Source organism: Phragmites australis, chromosome 6, assembly GCF_958298935.1.
Source record: "Phragmites australis chromosome 6, lpPhrAust1.1, whole genome shotgun sequence".
NCBI classification, from domain to species: Eukaryota; Viridiplantae; Streptophyta; class Magnoliopsida; order Poales; family Poaceae; genus Phragmites; species Phragmites australis.
In genome coordinates this window covers 41372799-41398918 of record NC_084926.1, presented here as the reverse complement: position 1 = coordinate 41398918, position 26120 = coordinate 41372799, and the positions used below count along the sequence as shown (strand labels likewise).

The 26120-nt window shown below is 45.1% G+C and overlaps 2 protein-coding genes across 4 annotated transcripts; both read left to right on the top strand.

Annotated features, from left to right (window-relative positions):
- Positions 1–11060: 11060 nt before the first annotated feature.
- On the top strand, positions 11061–17314 carry LOC133922531 (uncharacterized). Of its 2 annotated transcripts, XM_062367901.1 has the most exons (5): positions 11064–11571; positions 13372–13452; positions 14198–14260; positions 14360–14419; positions 16720–17314. In XM_062367901.1, exons 1-5 carry the CDS (start codon positions 11227–11229, stop codon positions 16879–16881), a joined length of 711 nt encoding a protein of 236 aa, XP_062223885.1. In that variant the 5' UTR covers positions 11064–11226; the 3' UTR covers positions 16882–17314. The 2 variants fall into 2 exon arrangements, with proteins under 2 accessions (XP_062223884.1, XP_062223885.1); XM_062367900.1 differs by having other exon boundaries at positions 11061–11571; positions 14198–14419.
- A 5363-nt stretch (positions 17315–22677) lies between these two features.
- On the top strand, positions 22678–25029 carry LOC133922530 (uncharacterized). Of its 2 annotated transcripts, none has more exons than XM_062367898.1 (2): positions 22678–22753; positions 22836–25029. In XM_062367898.1, the coding sequence occupies exon 2, from the start codon at positions 23164–23166 to the stop codon at positions 24133–24135; it is 972 nt and encodes a 323-aa protein (XP_062223882.1). In that variant the 5' UTR covers positions 22678–22753; positions 22836–23163; the 3' UTR covers positions 24136–25029. The 2 variants fall into 2 exon arrangements, 1 of the variants encoding a protein (XP_062223882.1); XR_009910487.1 differs by lacking the exon at positions 22678–22753 and having other exon boundaries at positions 23130–24245; positions 24328–25029.
- The last annotated feature ends 1091 nt before the right edge of the window (positions 25030–26120 follow it).

The window sequence follows — 26120 nt, the reverse complement described above, 5'->3', positions numbered from 1 at the left end:
ATTCCATTAATTCATTAAATAGCTTTTCTTTCAATAAAATAAATGTTTTAATAAATCTAAAATGATAGTTTTAATGCTTAAATAGGTTTTCCACAATGTTTTTAAATCTGGAAAAATAGGAAATAATTTTGATAAATTAGAAAATAAGATTTCCAGTCATAAAATAAATTTTAATAATTTGTTTAAATTATTTTTAGTGTTTCTTTAATTAAGAAAAAACCTTTTCAAATCCTAAAATATGCTAGAAAATCCTAGAAATTTGCAAAAAATATCAGGAGCCTCCAGAAAATCCCAAGAAAATTTCTATGCATTTATTTCACCCTTTCCAAGCCATAACTCCACCATTGCAACTCCGATCTAATAGTTTTCTTCACCAAAAATCATAAAAATAATAAATCAAATATATTGCACTTTTATGTTTTGATTCCTTTGTCGCAGCTAACAAAGCAACAGGAAATATGGTGATGGGTTGTTTGATTAATTAGCATTGGTCATGACTTATCAAGAAAGATAGTACACGTTCTTAGATGATGTTGACTACCTTGTAGAAGAGCAAAGTAGATGGTGTGTGCTTATTTTCTGAGCTGGATGTAGAACCTTTGTAAGCTCATCTTTGAGGATAATTTAGAAGAGCAAGATATTCAAAAGGCAGCTCATGGGGAAATGGCACAATAATGAACTCGAGCTGGGAACAAAATGCTTTGTTTGATAAGGGTGCTAAAATGGACTCAGATAGAGGTGATAGTAACTGAGGAGAAAAACAGATGAATCTTCCGTGAAGCATGCTAAATTAGTACATAGTTATTTGTTAATTTCGTGTGCTTCATGGTCTACAATAGGCTTTTAAAGTTTCTTTGAACAATGGAAAGTGTGGCATGTGTTTTACATGAAACAATGCCATGTGCAATAGCCATCTGATTCTATACTTAATTTTATCTTTGTCTTAAATTTCACAGTGATGGTGCTAGACTTCCACCAGAAGATAAGAAATTTATCTAGGAGAATGTTCTTCAGCCCCACCTATCATTTTGATTTGATAGGTCGACAAGCACCAAATTTTCCAGGTTTATTAGTCTCAGCAAATGGTGGCAAGCCTTTTATAGAAAAACCCATAAATTTCTGCAAAATTGTGTAAACTTCTAGCAAAATTAAATCATAAATTCACATTTCATATTTATAATGCATCTTGCATTTCGTTCAAATTAAACGCAATCCATATTTTTGTAGTTACATCCCTCAAAATTATACAATGGCACTATATTTTTGCATACATGATTTTATACTTCCTGTAAATTGCATCCATCATGTAATTTACCAAATATGCCCTCGAGAAACTCATAGCTTGTGCAGCATTGACATTATTTCAGCATAGGTTCAAAAACAAATCTATGCACGGTGGAAACATCTGTCAATACCAATAACAATGAACCACGGTCCTCATGGATTACAAGATCTAGCAAAAAAAAATTCATTTTATATATTTTATTTTCCATTTCAATATGTACAATGCTGAAAGGATTATAGCTTACTGTACAAGCATGATGTTAATGTGCTTTACAACATATTTCTCCCACAATATTCAATTTTGCTTTGAACGTTACCATGATAATTGAAACTTACTTCATCATTTAGTTCTAATATTTATTAACAATAAAATAATTAAAGAGGGGCATCGAACAACCGGCAAAAACATAAGAAGCACGCAAGGACGCGTGTTGTTTCTAGTGCTCACGATTCCAACGGCGAGCGCACGTAGCTTTGATGGCGACGAGCTCTCCGTCGCATTCCGATGGCAAGCGCCCGCGCATGCCTCTGAAGAGACGAAGACGAGGACCTCTGTCGCCGCTCTAGTTGGCGAGTGAGCTCCGTTGTGGCTGCGACGACGACTGCTCGTGCGTGGCTCCGACGGCAAGTGTCCGCCGCTCCAACAGAGAACGAGTCCAGTGGTCGACGCCACAACCCAGCGGCATGACTCCAGAAGCCCGTAGGTCGACACTGCTCGGCTGTGCGGCTCCACAAGTCCAGCGGTCCTGCTCCTTACCAGCAGCGTGGAGAGAGCGAGAGAGGAGATGGAGAGAAAGAAAAGAGAGTGATGAGGATTCTCCGGTGCTTTGGCTCTCTGGCCCTGTTGGCGTGAGGATAGAGAAGAGAGGGAGTGAGAGAAGAGAGTACGAGGAGAGGTCCGTGTATGTATATGTCTATTGGACTATCTAAAATTCAATCAAACTTTATCCAATGTCCATGTTTGTCATTGGACTTGATCCAACTAAAAATACACATCCAACTTCATCCGGTCCATGTAAGTTCATTGCTGACAAAATCCAAACATTCATGGACAACACAAATCCATTCTCACCTATATCGATATATTATCGGTTTTCGTCCGATACCGATATATTTCTATTCAGATTAGTTCGTTTTCGTATAACCGATAATCCTGCTTTCGTTTTCGTTTTCGGGTTTTTTCCTTTTCATTTTCGTCAGTTTTCTATGCTCCTGTCTGTTTTTATCTCTACTTGCTAGCTTAACCACACGAGCCACGCGGCGTGCACAGCAACGTAACCAGGATCACGGGCGCGAGCTAAGTACGTACACCAACACCACCCCGGCCTCCTCGCCGTGCCACCGCCAACACATCACGTCACGGCCTGGCAGAGCACGGGCGTGCGTCCGTTACGCAACGTACGTGTTCAGTGTTCACGCGCGTGCCCCTTCCAGGCAGCATATATCTCACGCATCGACCGGCTGAAATCCTCTGAAATCAGCATGCATGTACGTTCTCATCGGCTAGCTGATGAACCGTGTGTGATTAACGAACGATATCGTGTGGCCGGATGCGATCAATTGGGTGTTAGCCCGCTCGCTCGTGCACGAGGCGAAGGAACAAACTTGAGGGCACTACAATGTCGGGTGGTGCGATTACAGGCGCTACGGTGTACCGGACGCCTGCCTGTAGGTTTATTTTTTCTCTCGGACGCCTCTGTTTGATTTGGATTTGGGCTGAGCTTACCGCTGTTTCCTAGTGCAGTTGTGGGGGCTTTCAGAGGAAGCCGTGGACTGTGGAACGAGTAGAGGCCCAAGCCCAGGCATGACGGCCTATGGGCTGCGCACTCCAATGCATGACATGATGGCCAGTACAAAGCTAAAACTACTTGTTGGATGACCTGTAAGTGTGGCAACGGGTCGAATCAGGATGAGGTGGAGTGAGAATGCACTCGATCTGAAATCCGAAACGGTAAACTCGATCTGGCCCCGAAACACTTACCGGTGGGGACCCGAGACCTGGGGAGGAGATGTATCTAGATCTAGACCTAACGGTGGCTCCGTCCCTTGCCGACGTCGCTGCTCTGCGCTTGTGCCCACACTCGTGCACAGTGCCGCGCCGTGCCCTGCCGCTCCCACGCAACACCACGCTGCCCCTCCCGCTCTCGTGCCGCACCGTCCCACTCCGCACCGTTCCGTGTCCACACCGTGCCCCACCATCTCGCTCCCGCTCTGCGCCCACGCTGCCCCACAACGTGTAGCTCCATGTCGTCTCTCACCCTCACCACGCCATCCCGCTCTCGCGTCGTGTCCAGCCTCCTATCATCAGGCTACGACGAGTGCCCGACCTTCCCAGACGCAAGAGCCCCCACCGAAGGGGAGTAGGGGAAGGGGGTCCGCCGCAGCTCCGCATGCTGGAGCCGCCGCCGAGGTTTGTGTATGGTGGGTGTGTCGTGTGTGTATCGGTCCAATGTATACCGTGTGTATGTGTGGTCTTAGTATGTAGGTTGTTTGTGTATGGGAATGGGTCGTGTCCACAATGACAACGGAATGGGTCTCGGGATTTTGGAGGCCATGGGGCACCCGCGGGTGAAAAAAACAACCCAAACCTAACGTGTGTCGGGCCCCCAACCCGTTAGCCCCACAGGATGGTTTCTACATCCGAACCTACCGTTAGGTCTAAAACCCGTGGAGCCCCGACCCGACCCAATCCACTGTCACCCTTAATGACCAGGGGTTACCCACGCTAGAGTAGAGCTTTTTCGTCATTGATTCGTCGGCCCCCTCTCCTTTGACACCTTCACCAGTGCCAAAAGAGGAGCAGAGACCGACCTTTGACAAGTGGACAGTGTACATCTACTAGCTACGCAAGATAGAGTAGGTTTCCCCAGTGGTGACCTTAGTTTGGCCATCTCAGGTTTTGAACCTCATGGGCTTCTCCGGCGATGATGCCAACATCAGCATCATCTTTGGCATATCTTTGACGATGCGAGTAACTCTATTTTTTGTCTATGAATGGATTGGAGTCATTTGCCATACCCTTTGTGTGGGTTTGTGTTCCGAGCCGTCAGGTCTCTCGTGTAGTAGTTTTGGATATGTTCTATGCGCTAGCGTTTTTGTGCTTCTAAAGACGACGGTGTCAGCTCTGCTACCTTATTGGAGTCCAATGATGTTGGTGATATACCTTAGAGGCAATCTAGAGATGATTATATCACGTCTATGTTTATGCACTTTTGAATAATATGTTATTCGGTTCATTAGATAATTATCATTTATATTGATTAGCAAGTCTGTGACTTGCTTGTGAAGCTCTTTGTTTTATTATGATATTATTCTAAATGATCTCTGATCTTATATCATTATGTGAAACAATAATGATTCACAGACTAGCTGGTATATTGATTGATGATTATGTTTTACATATCATTGGTATAAAAATATCAAATTAATAATGTGAACACATGTGAGAGAATATAATATTAGATAGACCCATCTTAAAATACTACTGGGATTGTTATATGATGTGATATCAATTGTAATCTCAAATGGTATATATGTAGGATCCTTAGACCTGATATCGTTATTAATTTCTATAATATGTAATGGTACACTCTATAATATGTAATGGTACACTTAGGCTGTCAAACGCTACCCTGTGATTGTGTAGTCATAAATGTAGCTTTCAGGTTTGCATGAAATATATCGTGAAGTGTGAGCAATGAAGATTGAATTTGCCCCTTCTATATAATGGAAGAGATATCTCTGGGCTCCTCAATGTGGTTGGATTAGAAAGTGCATGGATATGCTAATGTGATCAAAGAGTTAATCACGAGTTGAGTAATCCGCTATAAGATGAGTGAATAGTCAAACTATCACAAGAATTACATGTATCTTGCCTTGAGCATGATTGGTATCGTGAGGCAAAAGAATTGGTATATGTGTATATTAAGATTCAGCTGATATAATTTTTATGTATATTCAAGGATCAATAAGTACTGCAAATGGTAACAATCCAAGATCTTCTATTAGTACACTCATACGGTTTTTTTGGTATGATAGAAAATTTTATTTTGCCCTAGAGTAGCCTACATGTTCCCCCAGCAAAGGAGAAGGTAGCCAATGTTCGTGTAGAGAAGCTTACGCGTGTCGGAGTTTGTCGGCATGATGCCACACATCTGCATGCATCCTATGCGGTGACCAAGGAGTGAGCCTCTTCTTGGTCTATGTATTGGCATTGTGTTCTAGACGTGGCATTCTTTTGCAGCTTTGCGGCAGTGCGGCCGTTGGAGAGACTAGATGGTGACTAATATTCGTATAGGTTGGCGTCGGTGATTAATGTCCAGAGCTCGGACTGCAGGCTTCTTTTATCATCGCCATCTTCAGACTTAACAGTCTCAGGATGATCAGATCCAATACTGTAAGAATCCACCTAACATTCATGCAGTTCATGGAAAATCTAATTTGATCGTCAAACACGTGGCCATATCATTGGTCTAGCAAGTACTAATGCCACGTTGTACATGTTACGTATCGCCGAGTCCTCAGTAGTGCTACTACCACGCTCACTCTGTCCAGACTTCCAGTTACTGACGCGAATTTACAGTGAGGTGAACGAGCAAGGACGACTGTTTGACGTTTGGTAGCTAAGAAAAGGAAGAGGAGGGGTTGGGATTCGCTTGCCGGCCGGAGATGGAACCGTGGCATCGTGCACCACGAGTAGACGCGTACACGGCATATAATCCGTAATGAATCCAATTCCTCTGACTTCAGAGGAGTGAAGTCCGAGGGAACAATAAATATTGTGAGGAGAGCTACAGCAACCTGATGTCGGATACTTAGCAAAGGTATTGTTCATCGGAATACTGTAGGTATTTTACTGTACCACTATTTTGATAGTAGTACTATCGCATTAAATCTGATGTATTCGTTCACGATTCAACGGTTCATTCATTAGGTGGAGTAAAGTACCATGAAGTCGGTCACAAAATCTAAAATTAGATAATATATATACTCATATTTATCAAAATAGATAATATATTATCGTGTTTATAATTTTAGTATTTGTATTTGATATCTTATTTACTGAAAACTGATTTTCGATATATTGTACATCGAAAAAACACGGGCATGTTCATATTTGACACATGAGGTGCCGAATATAGCATATTCGGTACCTTATATGTCGAAAATCAGATGTATTCAGCATATGAGGTATTAAATATGGACTACAGTGCCATATTCGATAGCTCGTGTGCCAAATATAGCATGTACCGGCTATGGGCACTTTGATACTGTCATTGTATGACGGAACCTCTACAGGCCATATTCGTCATCTTATGTGTTGAATACACCTGATTTTCGATGTGTAAAATATTAAATATGAGCTATAGTGTTATATTTGGCATCTCGTATGCCGAATACACCCGACTTTCAACATATGGGGTACCGAATATGGACTGAAAAATACGGATCCGGCTATATTCGGCACTCGTATGTTAAATATGGCCGGATCTATGTCTTTTCGGTGTAAAAGTTAGTTTTCAATAAATAAGATACCGAATATAAATACTAAAATTATAAATATAATAATATATTATCTATTTTGATAAATTCAATCATATATGTTATTTAATTTTAAATTTTAGCCTGAAGTCAGAGATATCTATCCGTAATACGGAGCTGGGTACGGCGCATTCAGTGGGGTGCGCACGGAGAGCGCGCGCCCTTGTGAGCGCCACCAACCAGCGTCAATGCACTCGTGGGTCCGAGCCTCCTGCTCGTACATCCTACTACCCCACAGTTTCACACATCATCGCGGATCTTCTCAAGAGTTTAAGGGACTGCAAGTTCAGAAGATGGAAGATCATGGTATGTATCCTTGGAGTCTGTTTGGATTCCTTGTCATCGCTGGCTTTGTTTAGCTAGATGTGTGGTTCGTTTGCTATTTGTGTTAGTGCTCGTGCTTTCTAACTTTTTCTTTCTACAATTTGATCAGGCAAATTGGCTTTCCGTCGAAAGCAAGCTAGGCGAGAAAAAAAAACGCCCTTGTTTCATCTTCCATGCCATGTACTTGGTCATAACTTTTTATGCAAAGTTAATGGCAACTTCTCCGAGAAAAAAAGTTGACGACCGACTCTGCACGTCATCTTCTTTTTCAGCTCCATTCTTAGGTATCTCAAGAAACTCTTTAAATGGTTTCTTATCTCTAAATATAGAGATTTTATCTAAAATTTATCTTCAATAGTATCTCTATCTCATTTCTATCTTTAATGAGTTCAAAAACACCTCTCTCGTTGACGGTTAGGGTCCATCTGTCGGTGAGATAGAAAAAGGAGCTGTTGAAATATAGAAATTGAAATATAGAAAGTCTGTTGGAGAAGATAACAGTATAGGTAATAAAATTTATTGAGAAGGCTTCCAAAAAAAATATAGAAATTGAGTTTTAGAGAGTCTCTGGAGATCTCATTCTACTCTGTGTCGAACAAGTAGAGGCTCGCGCTCGACACGGTCAATGTATACAGGCTGAACACAAAGCAGGTACCGGAACCTTTCTGACCAGGGACTGCTGAAGTGTGGTTTACGTAAGGCTGTTTTTTTTTCTCCATCCAAGATTGCCTAGTTTACTACCAGAACTTGTATGTATGGCCATTGGAAAAGCTAGTGTAGACTTTTCTCTTTTTGCGTAATTGCATGCCTTTTGTTCTTTCCCATCATGATTAGGTTGTTGATTTTATTTTCTCTAATTTACAGATTTACTCTCTCCATGAATCCACCAGCTTTAGCATATTTTGGTCTTTTTTTTAATATTGCTCGAAGTGAGAGAATTTCCCGGTGTGGAATTAAACTATGTTTCTTGGTAAATTATAAGAGAATATTTGTGTGTGTTTTCTATTAAAAGCGTGTGCTTAGCCAGAGAATTTCCCGGTGTGGAATTAAACTGCGTTTGTTGGTAAATTATAAGAGATTATTTATGTGTTTTTCTATTATAAAAGCGTGTGCTTAGCGTATGTCAACGCCAGGAGACGGTAACAAATACTAGATTGAGAACTGAGCAACAGGAATTGGTACCAAATCAATACAAACACTGGGATTGACTTGTGCGTCGTCTCCATTGGTGGGATATACTACTACTACAGACATGTGCCGAGATAACTAATTGGTACCAAATCTTGGTGCCTCTAAAGATATAATTTGATGGTACCTCACATTGAAATGTAAAAACAATATAAGTTCATGGTACAGGAATTGATATGTAGTCCTCGTTACTAATTTGATGTAAAAAGTACCAGCATGTACTGTTGACTGTTCTGGCAATACGTACGTGCGGTACCGATCCATGTTTGGGGCCAGAGATATTTTCGTTAGTTACTACTACTAGTTAGGTTTTCTAGTGACAAATCTGGAGCTACGAAATAGAGAGACTCCTACTTTTTTTTTCTCTCTCTTTTTTCACTTTTACTTTTCTTGTTTCTCTCGTCCTCTTCCTATTCTCTTTTCTTCCTTCTTCTATGCTTAAAAATAAAAGAAAGTAGATCATTTGATATAACTGCATATGATAATTTATCACTGACACACAGACTAACTCTAGTGCAGTTACATTACAAGAACCGCATCCAAAACTTGGCAGGGCCAAGGGTGGCTTAGGGGCTTCCAATTGCTCCCTTTGGATCCGCCGTTGAGGTCTTCCATATTATCGCTTCTCTGATGGACGGAACCCTTGGGTTCGATTTGTCAAAACAAAACTCAAAAGGGGAAAAAGATCATGGTATTCGTCGATTCGATCGGTTCATGACTTGTGTCTGTGGCGCACAAGCCATGGATCGATGCCCTTTTGCTTTACCAGATTGGCTCAGATTGGGCAGGTGCGTCTGTGTGAATCCAGATGGAGCTTTTTGCGAGTTGGGGGCGGCCCGGGTCATGTATCGGTCGATCGTTGCCTTGTGCCCGCGTCGTTTCTTTGGAAGCAAGAACAAGCTTGGTGCGTCATGGATCCATGGAAGCTGTTGTAGTATGGAAGTAATGACAGTAGAGATATGAGTATAGAATGAATTCATTATTCTTTTCATTGCTTGATGGTGGATATATATATGTAGCGAATAGGTGCCGTAGAAAGACACACTCTTCCCAACGGACACGAGTAAATAACCACCATTTGCAGTTACACGAAAATGATCAATTCCCAACAGAAGCAGATACTACTATGTGTAATGCGAGCAATGTCTTCCGTACCCAAATTTATGCCAGCCGGCCTCGGCCAGTCAGCACCGGACTGCCGGAGGCATGTGACCGGCCATTCCTTTTCACCTTTTCAGCCGGCCGTCTGACGGCTCCCATGACTCGTGTCTTTTCAGCCAGTCGCAATCTCTGCAACTCTACTGCGCGAAATCTGTGCGTCCGAATTCATTTAACCACACGCCGAAAATCATTTAGTAATTCGTCTCTCGCATTTGTCAACGCCCAAGTGCTCTGCTGGCTCATCTGATCATCGGCACGTCCTGCTCCAGTGGAGACCATCTCGAGTCCGAGAGTTCGTCGTCAGGAGCTGGGAATGGACGGCGGCTTTTCCAAAAGTTGCTTAGCGATGAAGAATTCGTCAGCAGCATCCGGCATTCCCTGTTGTCGACTCGTCTTCTTTTCCACAAATCGCAAATAGATGGTTTTTATAAGCATTCGTGTCTAAGTTTATCATATTATAGATTTTTATATAGCTATTTAATTAACTGTTACAACTACAATAAATCATACTTTATTAATCATTTAGTCTATATATCATACATTCAATTTTTATAACAAATCATACTTAACTACCTAGGTAACAAATTTAACTATGAATTAAACATACCCCTAGTCTTTTCGTGATCAGACCAGCATCTGCATCTCCCATATCTATCTGCTCCAAAAGTTACTCGATTTCTGAAAGTATACCAGCCTTATAGGATTCCGGTCTCATTTGGATAACTTAGCTCTACGCTTCACAGATGGTGAATAATAGCGCGGCGCAGGAAAACCAAAGCAACATCCCATCCACATCCAGCCATTCTCCTGTTCACGAACCAAAACGTGAGGATGAAACGACTCGAACTTGCCGCTGTTAAAGATTCTGAATTCCTGACAAAAAAACTTTCACCAAATCGGCATGGCTGGGAAGTTCGAGGCCGAAGACGCCAAACTCGCAGGCACTGTTGCGTTGCGTGCAGGATTAAAATTTCGTTGGAATTTAGAGAGAAACGAAATATTTAATTTTATTTTTTTAGACAGAACAGAGGACGGAAATTAGTCAAAATTTCGATAATCACGCGGGCGTGGGACTTGGGAATTCACACAGTAACCACGCAGAAGCATCTCTCTCTTCCCCGCCGTGGCCGAGGCGCAGCTACAGTCGCAGCACGCGCAAGAGCCGAGGGACTCGTCGTCCCCATCCATTTTATTTTCAGACCCAGGCGGGCCCACCGCGCAGGCGCTTCCTCCTCCTCTCGCACGGGACCCGAGGCTGCTGACCGCCACGCTGCCGCCTCCAATTCCATTCCACTTCCACGCACACCGCACCCGTCGTACCTTGCGTCCTACGCCTCGCGCTGTACCGAACCACCCCTCGATCTCTTCCCACTGCCACCGGGCCCCGCAGGGGGTGGAATGTCATTTCCTTGTGGCCACTCTGCGGGGAGGGGCGGGAAGGCTCGCCTGGTCGGGGGGTCGGGTCGCGGCACCCGCCCACGCGGAGTTCGCTACCGCTGAAGAGTGGGCCAATGGTACGTGGGTCCCACATGTTAGTTCCATTTAAAAGCCCGGGCGGGCACCGCGCCGCGGCCTTGGTTCACCACTTCACCTCCACGCCCCCCACATCCCACCTCATTCCACTCGCCTGCCTTCTCCCCACCCACACCTCCACCTCTCTTTCTCTCTCTCCTCGTCGCCGTCGGGGTTTAGTTAATAGACCCCTAGCTGAGCTACGCCTGCGTTGCCATGGCAGCCGCCGACGCTGACGCGGACGAGCTCGCCGCCGACATCATCTGCTCGCTCCGAAGGGCCAACCTCGCCGGGTGGACGCCGCCGTGGTGCAAGCAGGCGCCGTCGCCGTCGATGGAGGGGGAGCTGATCTGGCCGGCCGTGGCAAGGGGGAAGCGGTCGCGCCGCCGCTCGCCGTCGGCGGGGTCGGCGGCGACGGCCTCGGGGAAGGGGAGGTGGGCCCGGGCCAGCCCGGCGTCGCCTCTTGACTACAGCGGCGGCTCCGGCTCCGGCGCGTCCACCAGCGGCGGCGAGGACGGCGGCTTCTGCTCGCCGGGGAACCGCCGCGCGCCGGCGACTAAGGTTCGTACCTGCACAGACACACCCCCTCCTCTCTCTCATCTCTGCGCCACCGCCTGCTTTGGTTCTCCTCCGTCCCCCCACCGACAGTACTTCTCTCTCCTATCCCCTGTGCTCTTTCAGAGCTTTCTTTTTACCCTTTTCCCTTTTTTGGTTACCGTGACGAAACTGCCCGTACTGGTCAGCAAAAATCCCTTCCCTTTGCCACTCAAACACCGGCTTCTCCACTCTTCTTCTCCCCTTCCAGTTCCATACACTCATCTCATCGCTCCATTACTCAAAATTTTCCTTTTGCTTGCTGCGGACGCCAAGTCCCCGTCCCCTTTTCGCTTCACGGATCCACATTCTCTTTCTGATTCATCCGTTTATCCAAAATTTTCCTGATTCCTACGTTGGATTTGCAAAATTTTCAAAGAAGAAGAAATTTTCAGCATTTTTTACAGTGGGCGTGGGGTTCTTTATGTGCCGATGGTTGACTCCTATGGGATGTGGGGTAATTCCGGCAACTCACAGAAGCCGGTCGGTGCGGCTGGAGCTGGGCGTTCCGTACCTTCCGTGCCGCCAGATTGCCCCAAGCTGCCCCTCGCCTTGCGAGGCGAGGTCCCCACGGAGCGCCTCGTTCCCGGGGGCAGCGCAGTCATTTTCTCCGTCATTTATCCTCCGGTGCAATTGCTCGTGTGGTGGGAGCGTGCAGCCGGTGGGCCCATCTGGGTGTAGTGCTCGTAGACAGAGTCAAACGCGGGAGTTAAAGGGCGTGGTCGGTTGCCTGTCGAGCGCTGGGCGCCCGAGCCGATGCAAGTTGGCGTGTTTGGTGTGTGAGACTGGCTTCTCTTAAACGGATTTTGATCGCGTTTCTCGTGAGCCATGCTGAGCGAATGCAAGAGCTCGTGTATCGTATATGTACATGTGTATTTTTCCATTTAACTTTTGATTTTATCTAAGATTATAAGAGTAGTCTAAATTTTTTAAATGTTTTATAAACAAATTAGAGCTCACTAGTAACCTATTTTAGTTGGTTTGATTCAAAAAGACTAAGCCAATATTTAATTAAAGGTTTCCAAAAAACTTATTTTATAACTTTTAGTAATTTTTAATTCCTTAAATAAATTCTCAAAAATTAGAAATAACCTCTTGGTTCTTTCTAAGGTGTTGGCATAAGGGCCCTCCCTTTCGGATGACACACAGGGCCCGCTGAGAGTGTCAGCGGACACGTCTCCTTCCCTACAGAGTGGGTTCTCCTTTTTCCCTTTTGAGGAAAGGGGCCTTTCGCGGGGCCCACCTGTAATGCACCGTCGGAAGCAGAGATTGGAGGCGTGGGTCTCTGTTATGGTGTTGCGTCGGATGGTAGTTAGGCCGATGTGTTTCTGGCCTAACTAGAAATGGACTCATCGATGGATGAATTTTTTTAGCCTACTTTTTCGGCTGCAGGAGGAACGATAGTAGAATAACGGATAGGTTTGTCGTGCGTGTCTCATCACCATGTGGTTTCCTGATTGGTGGGTGGATGGGATATTCTAGCTGGGAGTTAGGAGGAGGCCGTGGATCGGGAGCCATTCCTTAAGCATGCTTATGTCGTGTGCTCTTTTCTGTGATACTGCTATGTGATTTGCTTCTTGTATTGTACGTTGTCTTCTACGATGCTGCTATGTGATTCTGTATCCGTGATGTTGTTGGACAGCTATGGCCGGTGGCCAGCCTTGTTCATCAGTTCATGCCAGCATCGAGTACTTGTGTGTGTGTTTGGTTGGATGCTTGTGCTGATTGATTGGCCATGGTCTTATGGCTTCCTTCCCCTCACTGCAGGTGGGCTACATCGGACGTCCGCGGTTGACCTTCATGACCCCCGCTCCACGGCCCACCGGTCAGCGACCACGGAAGAAAATTGTGAGCTCCTTGCTCTCACAAGTCATATACGCTCCTACATGCTAATCTGCATATGATCCAGCGTGACTGATGGGTTGGTGCGAGGGTGACTGGAAAACAGTTTTAGAAACTGTGTTTTTAGAAAAAGTACTTCCTCGGTCAGTAATACTTAACGTTTTGATCAAGATTTGGTCAAACTTTTAAAACTTTGACCATCAATAACTTCTAAAATATTTAGTTTGGAAACATAAAAATCATACGTATAGATTTATCTTGAAATATATTTTCATAACATTATATTTTATTAGATATCATAATTATATTCTAATAGAAAATAGTAGTCAAAGTTACACGTCCAAGACTGAAAAATAAAAAATCGTTATGTATTTTTTTCCGTGAAAAGTCAAAGGTTTGTGTACGCGCTTTACTGGCCTTATCAAAAGAAAGTCTTGACCAGGTCGGAGTGCCAGCTTGCCACCCATTCGCAAGAAAAAGGGCTGTTTTAGTGGTTGTTGAACTACGCTTGTACCAGTTTAGAATAAAGCAGCAGCTTCTATGTTATGGCGTTTGAAAGGGTGGGAGGGTGAGGGAGGATACAGAGTGGAACCTTAAGGACAAAGCTACAAAGGTGTACTGACCAAAAAGATCAACTTCATCATCAAGATGGTCCTGTGATCTGAAAGCTCAATTTTTTTTAAATACAGAGCATGTCCTCTGCATCTTGTCCTTGTGGCTTAATTTGGTTTAACGTTTGGTTTGTATGCAGAGGCTTCCGGAGGTCCAGCAGCTGGTGCGGTCTCTTGCGGTGGAGAATGAGAGCCTCCGCGAGGTGATAAATCATTCTTTACTAAATTCTTTTAGAGAATATTACGGGCCAGTTTTACTGATTGTGAGATTGTCATTGGATCTTGCTTGGCTATGTATGCAGGAGATGCGGTCTTTGCAGAGAGCTTGCAACGTGCTGTCAAAAGAAAATGACAAGCTTGAGGTAACATCAATTGTAATCTGTTTCTATTTTTCGTTTGTGTCATGTGGGCCACCAAATGATATATGTTGGTGGAATGGCTTATGAAAGGGCTATCTTCCTTGTTTTGGCTTAAAGCATAAGTTATAGATTTTATATTGACAGTATTGGAATTCTTTAATCCTCCAAAGGTTGCGGTTCATATAATTCTGCGATATATTTTAGGTGCTTTAGTTTGTAAGCTATCCGCAGGCTAGATGCTAAACGGTGTACAAGTTTGCGGCCAGCATCATTTCCTCCCTCCCATCTGCCATTGGCTGGAGTGATTGGTAGGAACGTAGGGTAGATGATGGGCTATGTTAGATGGAAATTTCATATGTTTTTGGAGAAAAAAAAATCTCTGAATAAACCTTGGATCTCAGCTGTATGTGAAAGTGATTGTTAGTAATTCCACTTTTGACCAGATAGAGCGCTGCATTCTACCTACAGCCGCTCATTAGAGGGCGCCATGCAATGAAGAAAATCCATGTTTTTCAGGAAAAAATTCTAGTTAGATTCCTGATTCCTGCTTCTTGTGCCAAGAGGCCTTTGCAATAAGCGTATAGAATACTATCTGATTCTGATCATTCTGAGCAAAACTATGGCCTAAATTTTGATTGAACAAACACTTGGATTTCCTTATTATGACACTCGTGATATATGGATCACTACCCATGATCAGCAATAGCAATATGGTTATCAACATGCCTGTGCATTTGTGTTGTCAATTTTCTTTATGCATGTTGCACCCTGAGAACCCCAGTATTCGTGTCTTGTTGGATGAATTGACACTCACCAACATAGTATTGAGTTGTTAACTCAAGGATTAGGACCATCACGGCAAGGTGTCAACTGTTCTGAATAAATGGACTGATTGACATGTGGGACCAGGGTAGATATAAATGGTCTCACATCCAGAATCAGAAGCAACACGCCTGTGTTACTTTCGGTTTCTCAGTGGTGAAGGAGACAATTGACAGATTGTGTTTGCTGATAACCTATGACATGACAACAATAAGGATTAAGAACAGCACACTTCTCCCAATGGAAGAAGGGGGACACAACTAAGTTGTCAGTTTAGTATAATTTGGTATTTTCATTAACTGTAGGGATACCTTGTTTATGCCAAGCCCACCCTTGTTATATTTGCTGTTGCTTTCTTTGTCACAGCGAATCTTCACTGGTTTCCCACAAAAATGGACTCAATGGTTTTTTCTGTCTATTGATTGAAGTATTATGTGTATACAGACAATAAAAATGCAAAGCGCAGCCACCATTGCATGAACACTCATAAAAATGTTAAAATGGATGTAATATCTGCTCCTCAAATAATCATTTTCCTAGGATTCCAGTTTGAGATTTTTTTAGTATGATAACTGGCTTCCTTGATACTGGAAGGCATTATCTGTGTTTAAATCATCTCCCCAAAACATATACGAACATTCCTTGGAATATAAACTTCACAACCCAAATCCTAACAAGCATAACTTCCAGAAATGGTAACCATGCAGCCTTCACCTTCTTTAATGATGTCTATGGATGCAATGAGCTACCGCTAAAAAGCAACTTTTCTAAACTTCAGATACTGCAGCTAAAGTAACATTCTTACCTAATCCTATCTGGTTCAGTTGAAATGCAGTTGCAACCAGCAGGGCCACTTGTTTTTAATGGTGGCCTTTTTCCTCTTCTGTGATAGTTTGTACCATGAGACAGTGCTGGGTCCAGCCATTATAATGACCAACATTCTGGATCTGTCGAGGTGTTTCAAACCCATTAATTCCTATTCAGTACATGTTGATTTTGGGGAGTCCATGGGCCATTTACTTTTACTCATGTTTGGTTTTGAGCTGGGTGGGATCACCATACCCATCCCAGTCACATGAGCCATTGCAGCTTCACGTTTGTAATAGGTTAGGTCATATCTGGCTTCGCCTCTTCCCAGTTCAACATGTATGTAATAGATAAATTATTCGATCCGATAACCCCATGTAAATACCTCTGTGTAAGCTGTGCTTGATCTTTTTGTCGTGAACGGAAGAATGGGGTGGCCAATGCTTTTCATGAATAATCAGCCATTATTCAGCCAATATTCAGTGTCTGGCTGCAATTCATGTGTATTTCATTTTTTTGTTCTCACATTATTTTTTATGTAATCTTCTTGCATATAAAGTAGTTTATTTTCTTCTAAAAATGCCTCTAGATGTTTAATTTGTATTTATCTTAATAGTTCTGTCCGCATCGAATTGGGAACAATAGACATCTAACATTATGTTGTCATTGTGCAGACAAGATTAGCGCAATCGAACACGCAGAATGGAATCACATCAAAAGAGCAGAAAGGAAAGCAGCCGTTTGATCAACAGTCGGTTACGCAGTCAGACAGCTTTGCGCTACCAGATCTCAACCTCCCTCCACAGGACACTGCCAATGTATCATCAGTTCATTGATCGCTCCAGATTACTGCAACTTTGTTAACCGAATAACAAAGTGTACATAGCGGAAGCAGGGTAGCAGGCTAGATTGGGCATCGCCACGTCATCCTTGAAGAATGACACATAATTGATAAGTTGTTAGATGACTACAGGGTTTAGTACCATTATAGTCCTAAGTGATAAGCCACGTTGTAGCTAAAGCAAAGACTAATTTGGCTCCTTGACGTTGTTTTGCCTAGTGCATCGGAGCTGAAGCTAGTTTCAGCTCAAACTGCAGTGGATTTAGATTAATTTATTCATGTTATTTTGTTCAATTAAGTGAAATGTTACATGTTAAGATGATGTCTGTGAGAACACTGTTACTTATTTCTGTCTGGTTTGTGGGTCTATGGTTCCTCCAGTTACAACTAAAGCAGATTTGCCTATCAGGTATCCGAGATTTATACTCCATGCAAATCTTGAGTTCTGTTTTGGTTGGGCTGGCAAGTTCTGTATGAGCCAAATAGTTGCCAATTGTCTGTGTTGTTAGGGCATATGTTTGGTTTGCTGTCACGCTTTGCAAGATTTTTTTGTCAGCTGTTTGGTTTGTTGTCATAATTTTTTAACCTTTGATCTCACCTATCGGAGATTCAAAACTTTGCCAAACCTTGGCTAATGTGTGGCGAACAAATTCACTTTAGGCATGGTTTAGTAAAGATGTGTGGTAATGTGTAGTGAATCAAACATACCCTTAATCTGGCCGGTAAAGCAAAGATTGATGGGCCGAACCTTGGAAGTCTACAGTGAAATGTTCTTTTTTTTTTGGTTCATCTATCTGTCACTCTGTGGCCTGGTGGAATTTCATCATGAAAGCTTGGATTACAGTTCTGATGCTGGTAGGTAAGCTTGCAAGTTATCCGAGCGTTGGCTCGGTTGGGAAGAACGGCCGCTACGCCCGTGCCAGCCCGTGTTTGAGCGCGGAGGCTTGCATGGATATGTGTTGGGATTTTTTCTGGTTCCCATGTGGATACGCAAGGAGCATAGGGCAACACCACGGTGGAGTCGAACCCGGCGGGGTTCGATCTCCCATCCCGCACCCAGCTGAATCTCTAATGAAGGCTGTACATATAGGATCGCATTGTATTTAAAAATCCAACGTCTGAAGGCTGGGTTATTTAAAAAAAAAGGTAAGCTTGCAAGATTTGCATATGACTAGCATAGAACAAAAAATCTGGTATTTGCATGCTACTCAGTTCCAAGCGTGTAATTCGACATTTAATTCATTTTTAGCCACTATCCAAGTTATTTCAACCCTCGTATTCGGAGTTGTATGTGAGTTATGAAAATGACAGTAAAAATAGCGGTGCTCTTCCTCAACGTTGGGATGAGCACTCTCCAAACTAAGGGGGACAACGGGTTAGATCGAAACTAGGTGGAGAAAGAACGCATCTCACTCTCGCCTCTCTCCCCGCATGGCCCCTCTGTTCCATATATATATGAGGATGTCTTACATCCTCTGTACTCTCCCTTTCTATTTTTGGAGATAGACCTTCCTGGATACGGGACGTCTTTGGTATCTGCAAGTAGTTTTCTTTCTTCTGGGGATCACCTATCCAAAGATAAAGATATGCTCGGAGAATTACGGGACACCTTGGGTACCCAAATGTAGTAATTATCTATTATTCATCGTCAAGCTCTCCATCATCACGTGAAATGAGGCTTTGATGGTTCAAGTATATAGCCAGCAAAGATAAGCCTTGCCCGACCATATCATCGAGTAAACTCGAACTTTCGATTCGGATAAAATATCTATCCGGGTTTCTTGGGTCTTTAAGATCACCTACTCAGGATTTCAAACGCCTCCAAGTTCTCACGAGAGTTCTCAAGAAGGTACTCTGTCCGGGTAGATTCTCTAGTTGTCTCGAAAAATTATCCCATCATTTCCAAGTACAAGGGAGATAAGGCTCGTCGCTGGCTAGGCTCGGAAGTTGAACTGTGGCAGCGAGAAGTTTGTGTGGTGGTGAAAAAGATTATCTGTCATTAATGCGAAGGGATCATTGTTCCATCCCTTCGACTGCTGTTATGCCCTGGAAAATTCAACGAGTAAACAACTGCACTGGAGTCCGCCTCTTTATCCACAGCCAGCAGAAAAGACGTAGCTTTGATGACTAAGCGTTGCTTGGGAGCTTGTGACTCATAACGCAGCTGCGCCCATAGTTAAAGCTTGGTAGGTGAGGCGTCTCACCTCATGACCAATTGGTTTATATAAACCTTCGGGCGTCAGATCTTAGTTGCACTACACTCAAGTTTGACAATAAATTCTCCTCCTTCTCCTGAGTACACGTCCTCTTCTCCCGACTACTCAACTTCTTCCCCTGAGTACACACCCCTCACTCCATCGTCTCCTACAAAGTCGGGTTCAGTGGTGGAGGTGATCGACGTCTCCGCTGACAAGGAGGTTGAAGAAAGGGTTGCGACTCACGGCGTTCCTATTAAAGACGACAAGTGACAACCTTAGGCTCAACTCCAAGAAAACATTTAAGTTTTCATGCACTTAGAGATCCGATAAGGTTCTCTGCAATCCTTAAAGAAAATACTTCTCTTCTCAATAGAAAAAGATACGCACAACAAGTTTTGTACTTCTAACATGTATGAAGCCCCCGACTGGCTATCGGGGTAGGATTTCCATATGGGTAGTCCAAAAAACCGAGTGTGCACGTGGGTGTAAGTTCCCGATTTATGGCTTATCTCAGTTTTTTAAGGCATTTAATCAAATATAGGTGAAAAGATATCTATTAATAATATGATAACTGATATTATAAAAATAAATATATTCTAAGTACTTACACATAGAACTTATAGAGTTGATCGACATTCCAAAGGTTTTAAAGGAATTGACCATCTTTCATAGCTATCCTACGACCCTGGATTAGATTCGACCACCCTATAAGGACTTTCCCACTTCGGAGATAGCTTTTTTTATTTTTCTGGCTTTATACGAGATGTAGAACTAGATCTCCGGGTTGGAAAGATCTTTTATGGATGTTCTAGTCATGGTAGCATTGGAGAGCTTGTTGGCACCGTGCTGATCTTATCAATATATGTGTCCTTTTTTCTTTGAGAGCATTGAGGTCATCTTGTCTTCTCGGGATTTTATCCTTATCGGCGTATAACTCGACTCCAGAAGATTTAATCTTTAGTTTGCAAGGTAGCATTGTTTCAACCCCGTAGACTAGGAAGAAAGATGTTTCACCCTTTGCCCTACTGGACGTTGTTTGAAGTGCCCAGAGTACATTAGACAATTCGTAAACCTAAATTTAGCATAGGTGAATAAGCGGTTGAAGACACGGGTTTCGATTCCCTGAAGTACTATGCCATTTGCCCGCTTGACCTGTCTATTACTTTGTGAATGTGCTACGGACGCAAAGCAGACTGTAGTGCCGAGTTCCTCACAGTAATCGATAAACGTTGCGCTGAAGAATTGAGTACCGTTGTTGGTGATGATCCTACTTAGGACATCGAATCTTGTCATAACACTTTTCGTTATAGATTTCTTCGCGATTGTTGATATGATTTTTCTGACGGGCTCAGCTTCAATCCACTTGGTAAATATGTCAATTATAATGAATAGAAACTTGAAGCCCCCTGGTGCCACCGGGAAGGGCCCCATAATATCTATCCCCCAAGTTGCAAATGGGCACGACAAAGGGATCGTCTGTAAGACTTGAACGGGTAGATGTACTCTTATGTTATGAAATTCACAGATTGCACACTTTTTTACCAACTCGCTCGCATCATAGATAGTCGTAGGCCAATATAAATCTTGTCTAAAAGCCTTTCCGACCAGGTTTCAGAAGGAAGCGTGAGCTCCACACACCTTTCCATGAATTTCTTCAAGTAGTTCTCTACCCTGCTTCTGATAGATACATTTCGTGAGTACTCTGTGAGCACCTTTTCAATAAAGAATGTCATCCACCAAAGTACAACTTTAAGAGAAATTTCTTCGAGTAGTTCTCTACCCAGCTTCTGAGAGAATTTTGCTCGGTTAGTCCATCATCCTCAGGCACAACTCGATCTTGAAGATACTTGCGGATTGAAGTCATCCATGAAACTTTGCTTTCGAGTTGAGACATGTGTCCCCCCCCCCCCTGACTCTTTTTAGGGTGTCAATCCCTGGTAAGGCTCTGAGCTAGTTATAGGTCTCGTACACCATCACTCCCTCGATTGTGTTCTCTGATGATTTCACAGACGGATTCGAGAGTTTCTCTATGAAAATCTCGGGTTATCCTGGTTAATCTTATTACTTTAATTAAACTAAGATTAATCTATGACCTATAGTATGAAATGACAATATATGTCTAAACATTAAATTAAAGAAATCCTTTAATTAATCTAACAACTATTCTATAAATAACATAAGGATTAAACATATACTTATGCTAGATTAACATAAGCGACTAATCTACGGTTATATCCTAAACATAGATACGGAATTAACTAACTCATCTCTATTTAACAAAAGACGAACCCTAATTATAGTTTTAAACACCGTGACACGAATTAAATATTGGAAGAGAAAATATATTAACTCCAAAAATGACAAGATTTGATGGAGAGATAGTATGATTTTAGAGGAATATCAGAGAAAGAACCGATAAAATCGAAGTTAAAACAGAGGAGATACGGTGCTCAGAAGTTTTGCCCGAAAGGATAATGCCTGGAAAAAGATAAAAGGCACTGTTCTATAGACTTGATCTACAGGCTGTGGATCGGAGGGAGGTTTGTGAGGGGGTTCATGGTGGACCGGGCTGGTGGATTTGTTCCATGCCTTTTGTGGACCGGGGCCGACGGCAAAGGACGGTCCATGGTGGACTGGGCTATGGACACGCCGGCCTAACAAGGGGGCCCCACGGTTGGTGAGAGGAGGGAGAGGCCAAGGATAAGGTCGTTGTTCCCACGGCTGGCTCATGGAGAGAGGCAGAGGGAGGGGCGATGGCCAGAGTGAGATGGAGGGGCGCCGGTAGATGGAGGCTGGCTAGAGAGCAACCAGAGAGAGGGAGAGAGAAAGGGAGCGGCCGCTCGGGGAAAAGACGACGGCGCCGGAGGGGAGATAGGATGGAGGCCGGAGGGAAGGGGCGACCGGGGAGAGGGGCTCGTTGACCGGGGCGAGGAGGAGGAATGCCGAGCATGGCGGAGCTCGCCGGTGCGAGAAGCTCGGTGGTGCCAGCGGCTGCGAGAGAGGGCGGCACCGGTGAGGTGGAGGCCGGAGGAGAAGGGCTCACCGGCCGCAGCTTGTTAGCCGAGCGGCTAAGCGGCAGCGCACCAGCGGGGAGAGACCGGGACAGTGTGCGGGAGGAAGAGAGGGTGGCGCGAAGGGACGACGCGGAGGCAAGGGCCAGCGACGCGAAGGCGGCGTGGTGGAGATGGAGGCCGGTGGGGGGAAGATGGCGCTGGAGGGAAACGGGCCAGCGATGGCCTTGGCCGAGCGGTGCAGCAGCAGCTGCGCTGGAGGCTGCGCGTGTGGCGCGGCGCGGGAGGGAGAGCAGCCGGGAGAGAGGAGAGAGGAAGCTCACCTGCAACGCGTGGGTGGAAAAACAACGACAATGTGAGGAAGCGCGGCGGTTGTACGCGGCCGAGCAGCGGCATGGTGCGGAGGATGACGGAGACTCGTTCGCTTCTGTGTGTGGTGGTGAAGGGCCAGTGGCTCCGCGCGGCCTCGGTCGGGCGGCGTGACGCGCGGGCCAACAACACGAAGGCGGCGCATGAGCGGTGTCATCGGCAGCGCGCACGGCGGCACAACGAGGCTGGCTGGCTGGCTGGCTGGCTGCACGTGCCTGTTAGAAATAAACCACGACAAGTAGTGTCCATGGCGTGTGCGTCTGTGTGCCACGTCGTGGTGGTGTCGTGTGTGTTGTGTTCATGTCCCGCGCCATGCAGGCGAGCTGCGGTGCGAGGCCGTGTTCGCGTAGCGTGCTGGCTCAGGGAGTTAGGTGCTAGTTTGGATAGAGTTCAGGCTGTTGGATGGAGTGGTGTGGGTGGCGCCGATTCAAACGGTGGAAGCCGCGTCGTCCGGATGAGCAAGTGGCTCACGGTGATTGCTGCGCAAGTCCCGCGGATCATGGCGCGAAGGCCGGCATGGAGGCGAGCTCCGTGGCATGTCCTTGGCTATAAGTAGCCTAGTACTCCTCCATGTTTTGGTAAGAAAAAGATACAGGCGAGTTCGTCGCCGGAAAATCTACTGTGCTTCTTCTACCTCGCGTTCGCGTGCGTGTGTGTGTTCCTGGGCAGAGCCATCAATTGGTACCAGAGCCGGAGAAGATGTCGACTTCGTCGAAAAAGGGCTCAGGCTCCGGTGACGACGACTCGCCGCGTCACGTTGTGGTGGAGCGCGTCGTTTCCAACATCGGCAGCACGGGAGAGATTCCGAAGCTGTCGAAGACGAACTACCACGAGTGGGCGCTCGAGATGCAAGTCAACCTGGAGGGCATGGAGCTTTGGGATGCCGTGGAGGCAGGCAACGCCGAGCGCGGCAAGGATCGAAGGGCGTTGGCCGTCATCCTGCGCGGGGTGCCGCCGGAGATGAAGTCCGGGCTCGCCGCGAAGAAGAGCGCGAAGGAGGCGTGGGCGGCGGTAAAGTTCTTGAGAATGGGCGATGCCCGCGTGCAGGAGGCCAAGGCGCAGTACCTCCTCAAGCAGTTCGAGCTCGCGGCGTTCAAGGACGGCGAGGCGATTGATGACTTCGCCGTGCGGATCGACTCCCTCGCCGCGGAGCTGCGCGGACTCGGGGAGAAGATGGAGGAGGAGCGCGTCGTCAAGAAGATGCTGCGTGTTGTACCGTCAAAGTACAACCAGATCGCGTGCACCATCGAGATGTTCGGCGACCTGAAGAAAATGTCGCTTGAGGAGCTCGTCGGGCGGCTGCGCGTGGCGGAGGAGCGATGCGGCAGCGTCGTCGAGTCGGCTGCGGACGGCGTCGGGCGCCTGCTGCTCACTGAGGAGCGGTGGGAGGATCGCCGGCGCCAGCGCGATGGCAAGCAGCGGGCGTGCGGTGGCGAAGGAGCACGGCGCGACAGCGACGAGAGGCGTGGTCGCCGGAACGACGACCACAGTGACAACAACGACGATGACGATCGCGGCAGCACGAGCTCGGGGAGTAGGCGTGGCGGGAGCCGCTACCGAGGGCGATGCTTCGAGTGCGGCGAGCGCGGCCACAGGGCCAAGGACTGCCGTGGGAAGAAGAAGGAAAGGGCCCTCCTCGCCGACGTCGACGACGAGCCGATGCTCCTGTAGGTTGGGCGTACGGGGGTGTCGTGGTTTAGGGGGTGATTGTTAGAAATAAACCACGACAAGTAGTGTCCATGGCGTGTGCGTCTGTGTGCCGCGTCGTGGCGGTGTCGTGTGTGTTGTGTTCATGTCCCGCGCCATGCAGGCGAGCTGCGGTGCGAGGCCGTGTTCGCGTAGCGTGCTGGCTCAGGGAGTTAGGTGCTAGTTTGGATAGAGTTCAGGCTGTTGGATGGAGTGGTGTGGGTGGCGCCGATTCAAACGGTGGAAGCCGCGTCGTCCGGATGAGCAAGTGGCTCACGGTGATTGCTGCGCAAGTCCCGCGGATCATGGCGCGAAGGCCGGCATGGAGGCGAGCTCCGTGGCATGTCCTTGGCTATAAGTAGCCTAGTACTCCTCCATGTTTTGGTAAGAAAAAGATACAGTGCCAGCGGTGCTATTGGCTCGATGGTGCGACGATGTGCACGGCTACGCGTGCGGGAACAGCGACCCAGAACAAGAGCACGCGCGAGGGCTGCAGAGGAGCTACTACTGTGTTTGTGCTCGTTTGTGGATGCATGTGTGTATGTATGTGGTTGTTCGGTGTGGAGGTGGGAGTCTTGTAGGTGAATGAAGAGGGAGGAGAAGGAGAAAATGGTTTTGGGCTTCTAGGTGAAAGATCAGAGAGGGAGAAAGAGCAAGGCATGGGAGAAGGTGACCGGTGCTTTTGGTCGGTGCTCAGAGAGAGAGGACAGAGATATTAGAGTGATGGCTGGTGGCTGAGAGGAAAAGATCAAAGGCTTTGAGAGATGAGAGAGATCGAGATGAATGAGAGAGAGAAAGATTTGAATGTTATTTCAAATGAATGTATTTTAAATTGTGATTGGATTTGTAAAGATTCAATAAATGACTTGAATTCGAATTGGAATGCATGATGATTCAATTGTAATTGAATATGAATTGAACATTGTGTCGGAACGAATTTGAGAAAAGATTAAACTAGAAAGTATTCGAATATAACTCGAATTATCCGAATTGCATTCGAATATGAAATCAACGATGATTTGAAAGAGTCCGATTTTGAGATTAAATTCAAATGGGAGTATTTGAATTTTGGATTTGAATTTGGGTTTGACATTAATTCAAATAGATAAATTTGAATTAGAAACTGGATGTACGATGATTTGAATTTAGAACTTGATTCAAATCAATTTGAATTTAATTTGCAAAGTAATTGAATTGGGAAGGTATTTGAAATTGGAGATTGATTCGAAAAGAATATTTGGAGTTGGATTCAAAAGAAATGAATTCAATTGGATCTCCAGATGAAAGAATCTAAGAATTAGATTTGAATTTGAGAGATGTTCAAATTCGAGTCGATCAAAGTTAAATGGAGATAATTCAATTGAATAATTGAATTATATATTTGAGCTGGATTGGAAGATCAACTTTCACAGATTGATATGGAAAAGGAAATTATCGAAAGAAACTAAAACGTATTCGAATTTCAAATCGCCACACAAGAACCATAAGACAATTAAACCATAATACATATGATCAATTTATTGCAATGATTAATTTAAAAATTAATTTAGTGATCTCTGAAATACTTAGCTAAAATAATATATTTAAATATATACATACAAGTATATATACATCAAATATATATGTCCTTGATTTTATATTTGATTAATAATTAGATTTTTTTTTAATTTTAAGTGAATTTTACTATTTTCTAAAATTCTAAAACTTAGGGTGTTACAGGTGTGGTGCTCTGGATATGAAGACGCGGAGCGAGACTCCTCATAGGAGGAGATCGGCGTGGGCGCTCCCTCGCCGGAGTGGGAGAAGATGATCTTGATGGCGGTGATTTGGGCACGGAGAGCGAGAGAGAGCAATGGACGCGTGCAGAAAGGGTGCGTCGAGGCCGGATGCGCCCTTTTATAGCTGTTGAAAGGAGCGGAGCGGTCGGACAGCAATGGCGGTCGTACAAGGTCACCGAAGCGGGAGGAGAC

Coding starts and splice junctions, on each gene's coding strand:
- LOC133922531 (XM_062367900.1), top strand. CDS start 11,227: ATGGCAGCCGCCGACGCTGACGCGGACGAGCTCGCCGCCGACATCATC. Junction 11,572..13,371: donor GCCGCGCGCCGGCGACTAAG/GTTCGTACCTGC, acceptor CCCTCACTGCAG/GTGGGCTACATCGGACGTCC. Junction 13,453..14,197: donor AGCGACCACGGAAGAAAATT/GTGAGCTCCTTG, acceptor GTTTGTATGCAG/AGGCTTCCGGAGGTCCAGCA.
- LOC133922530 (XM_062367898.1), top strand. CDS start 23,164: ATGTCGACTTCGTCGAAAAAGGGCTCAGGCTCCGGTGACGACGACTCG.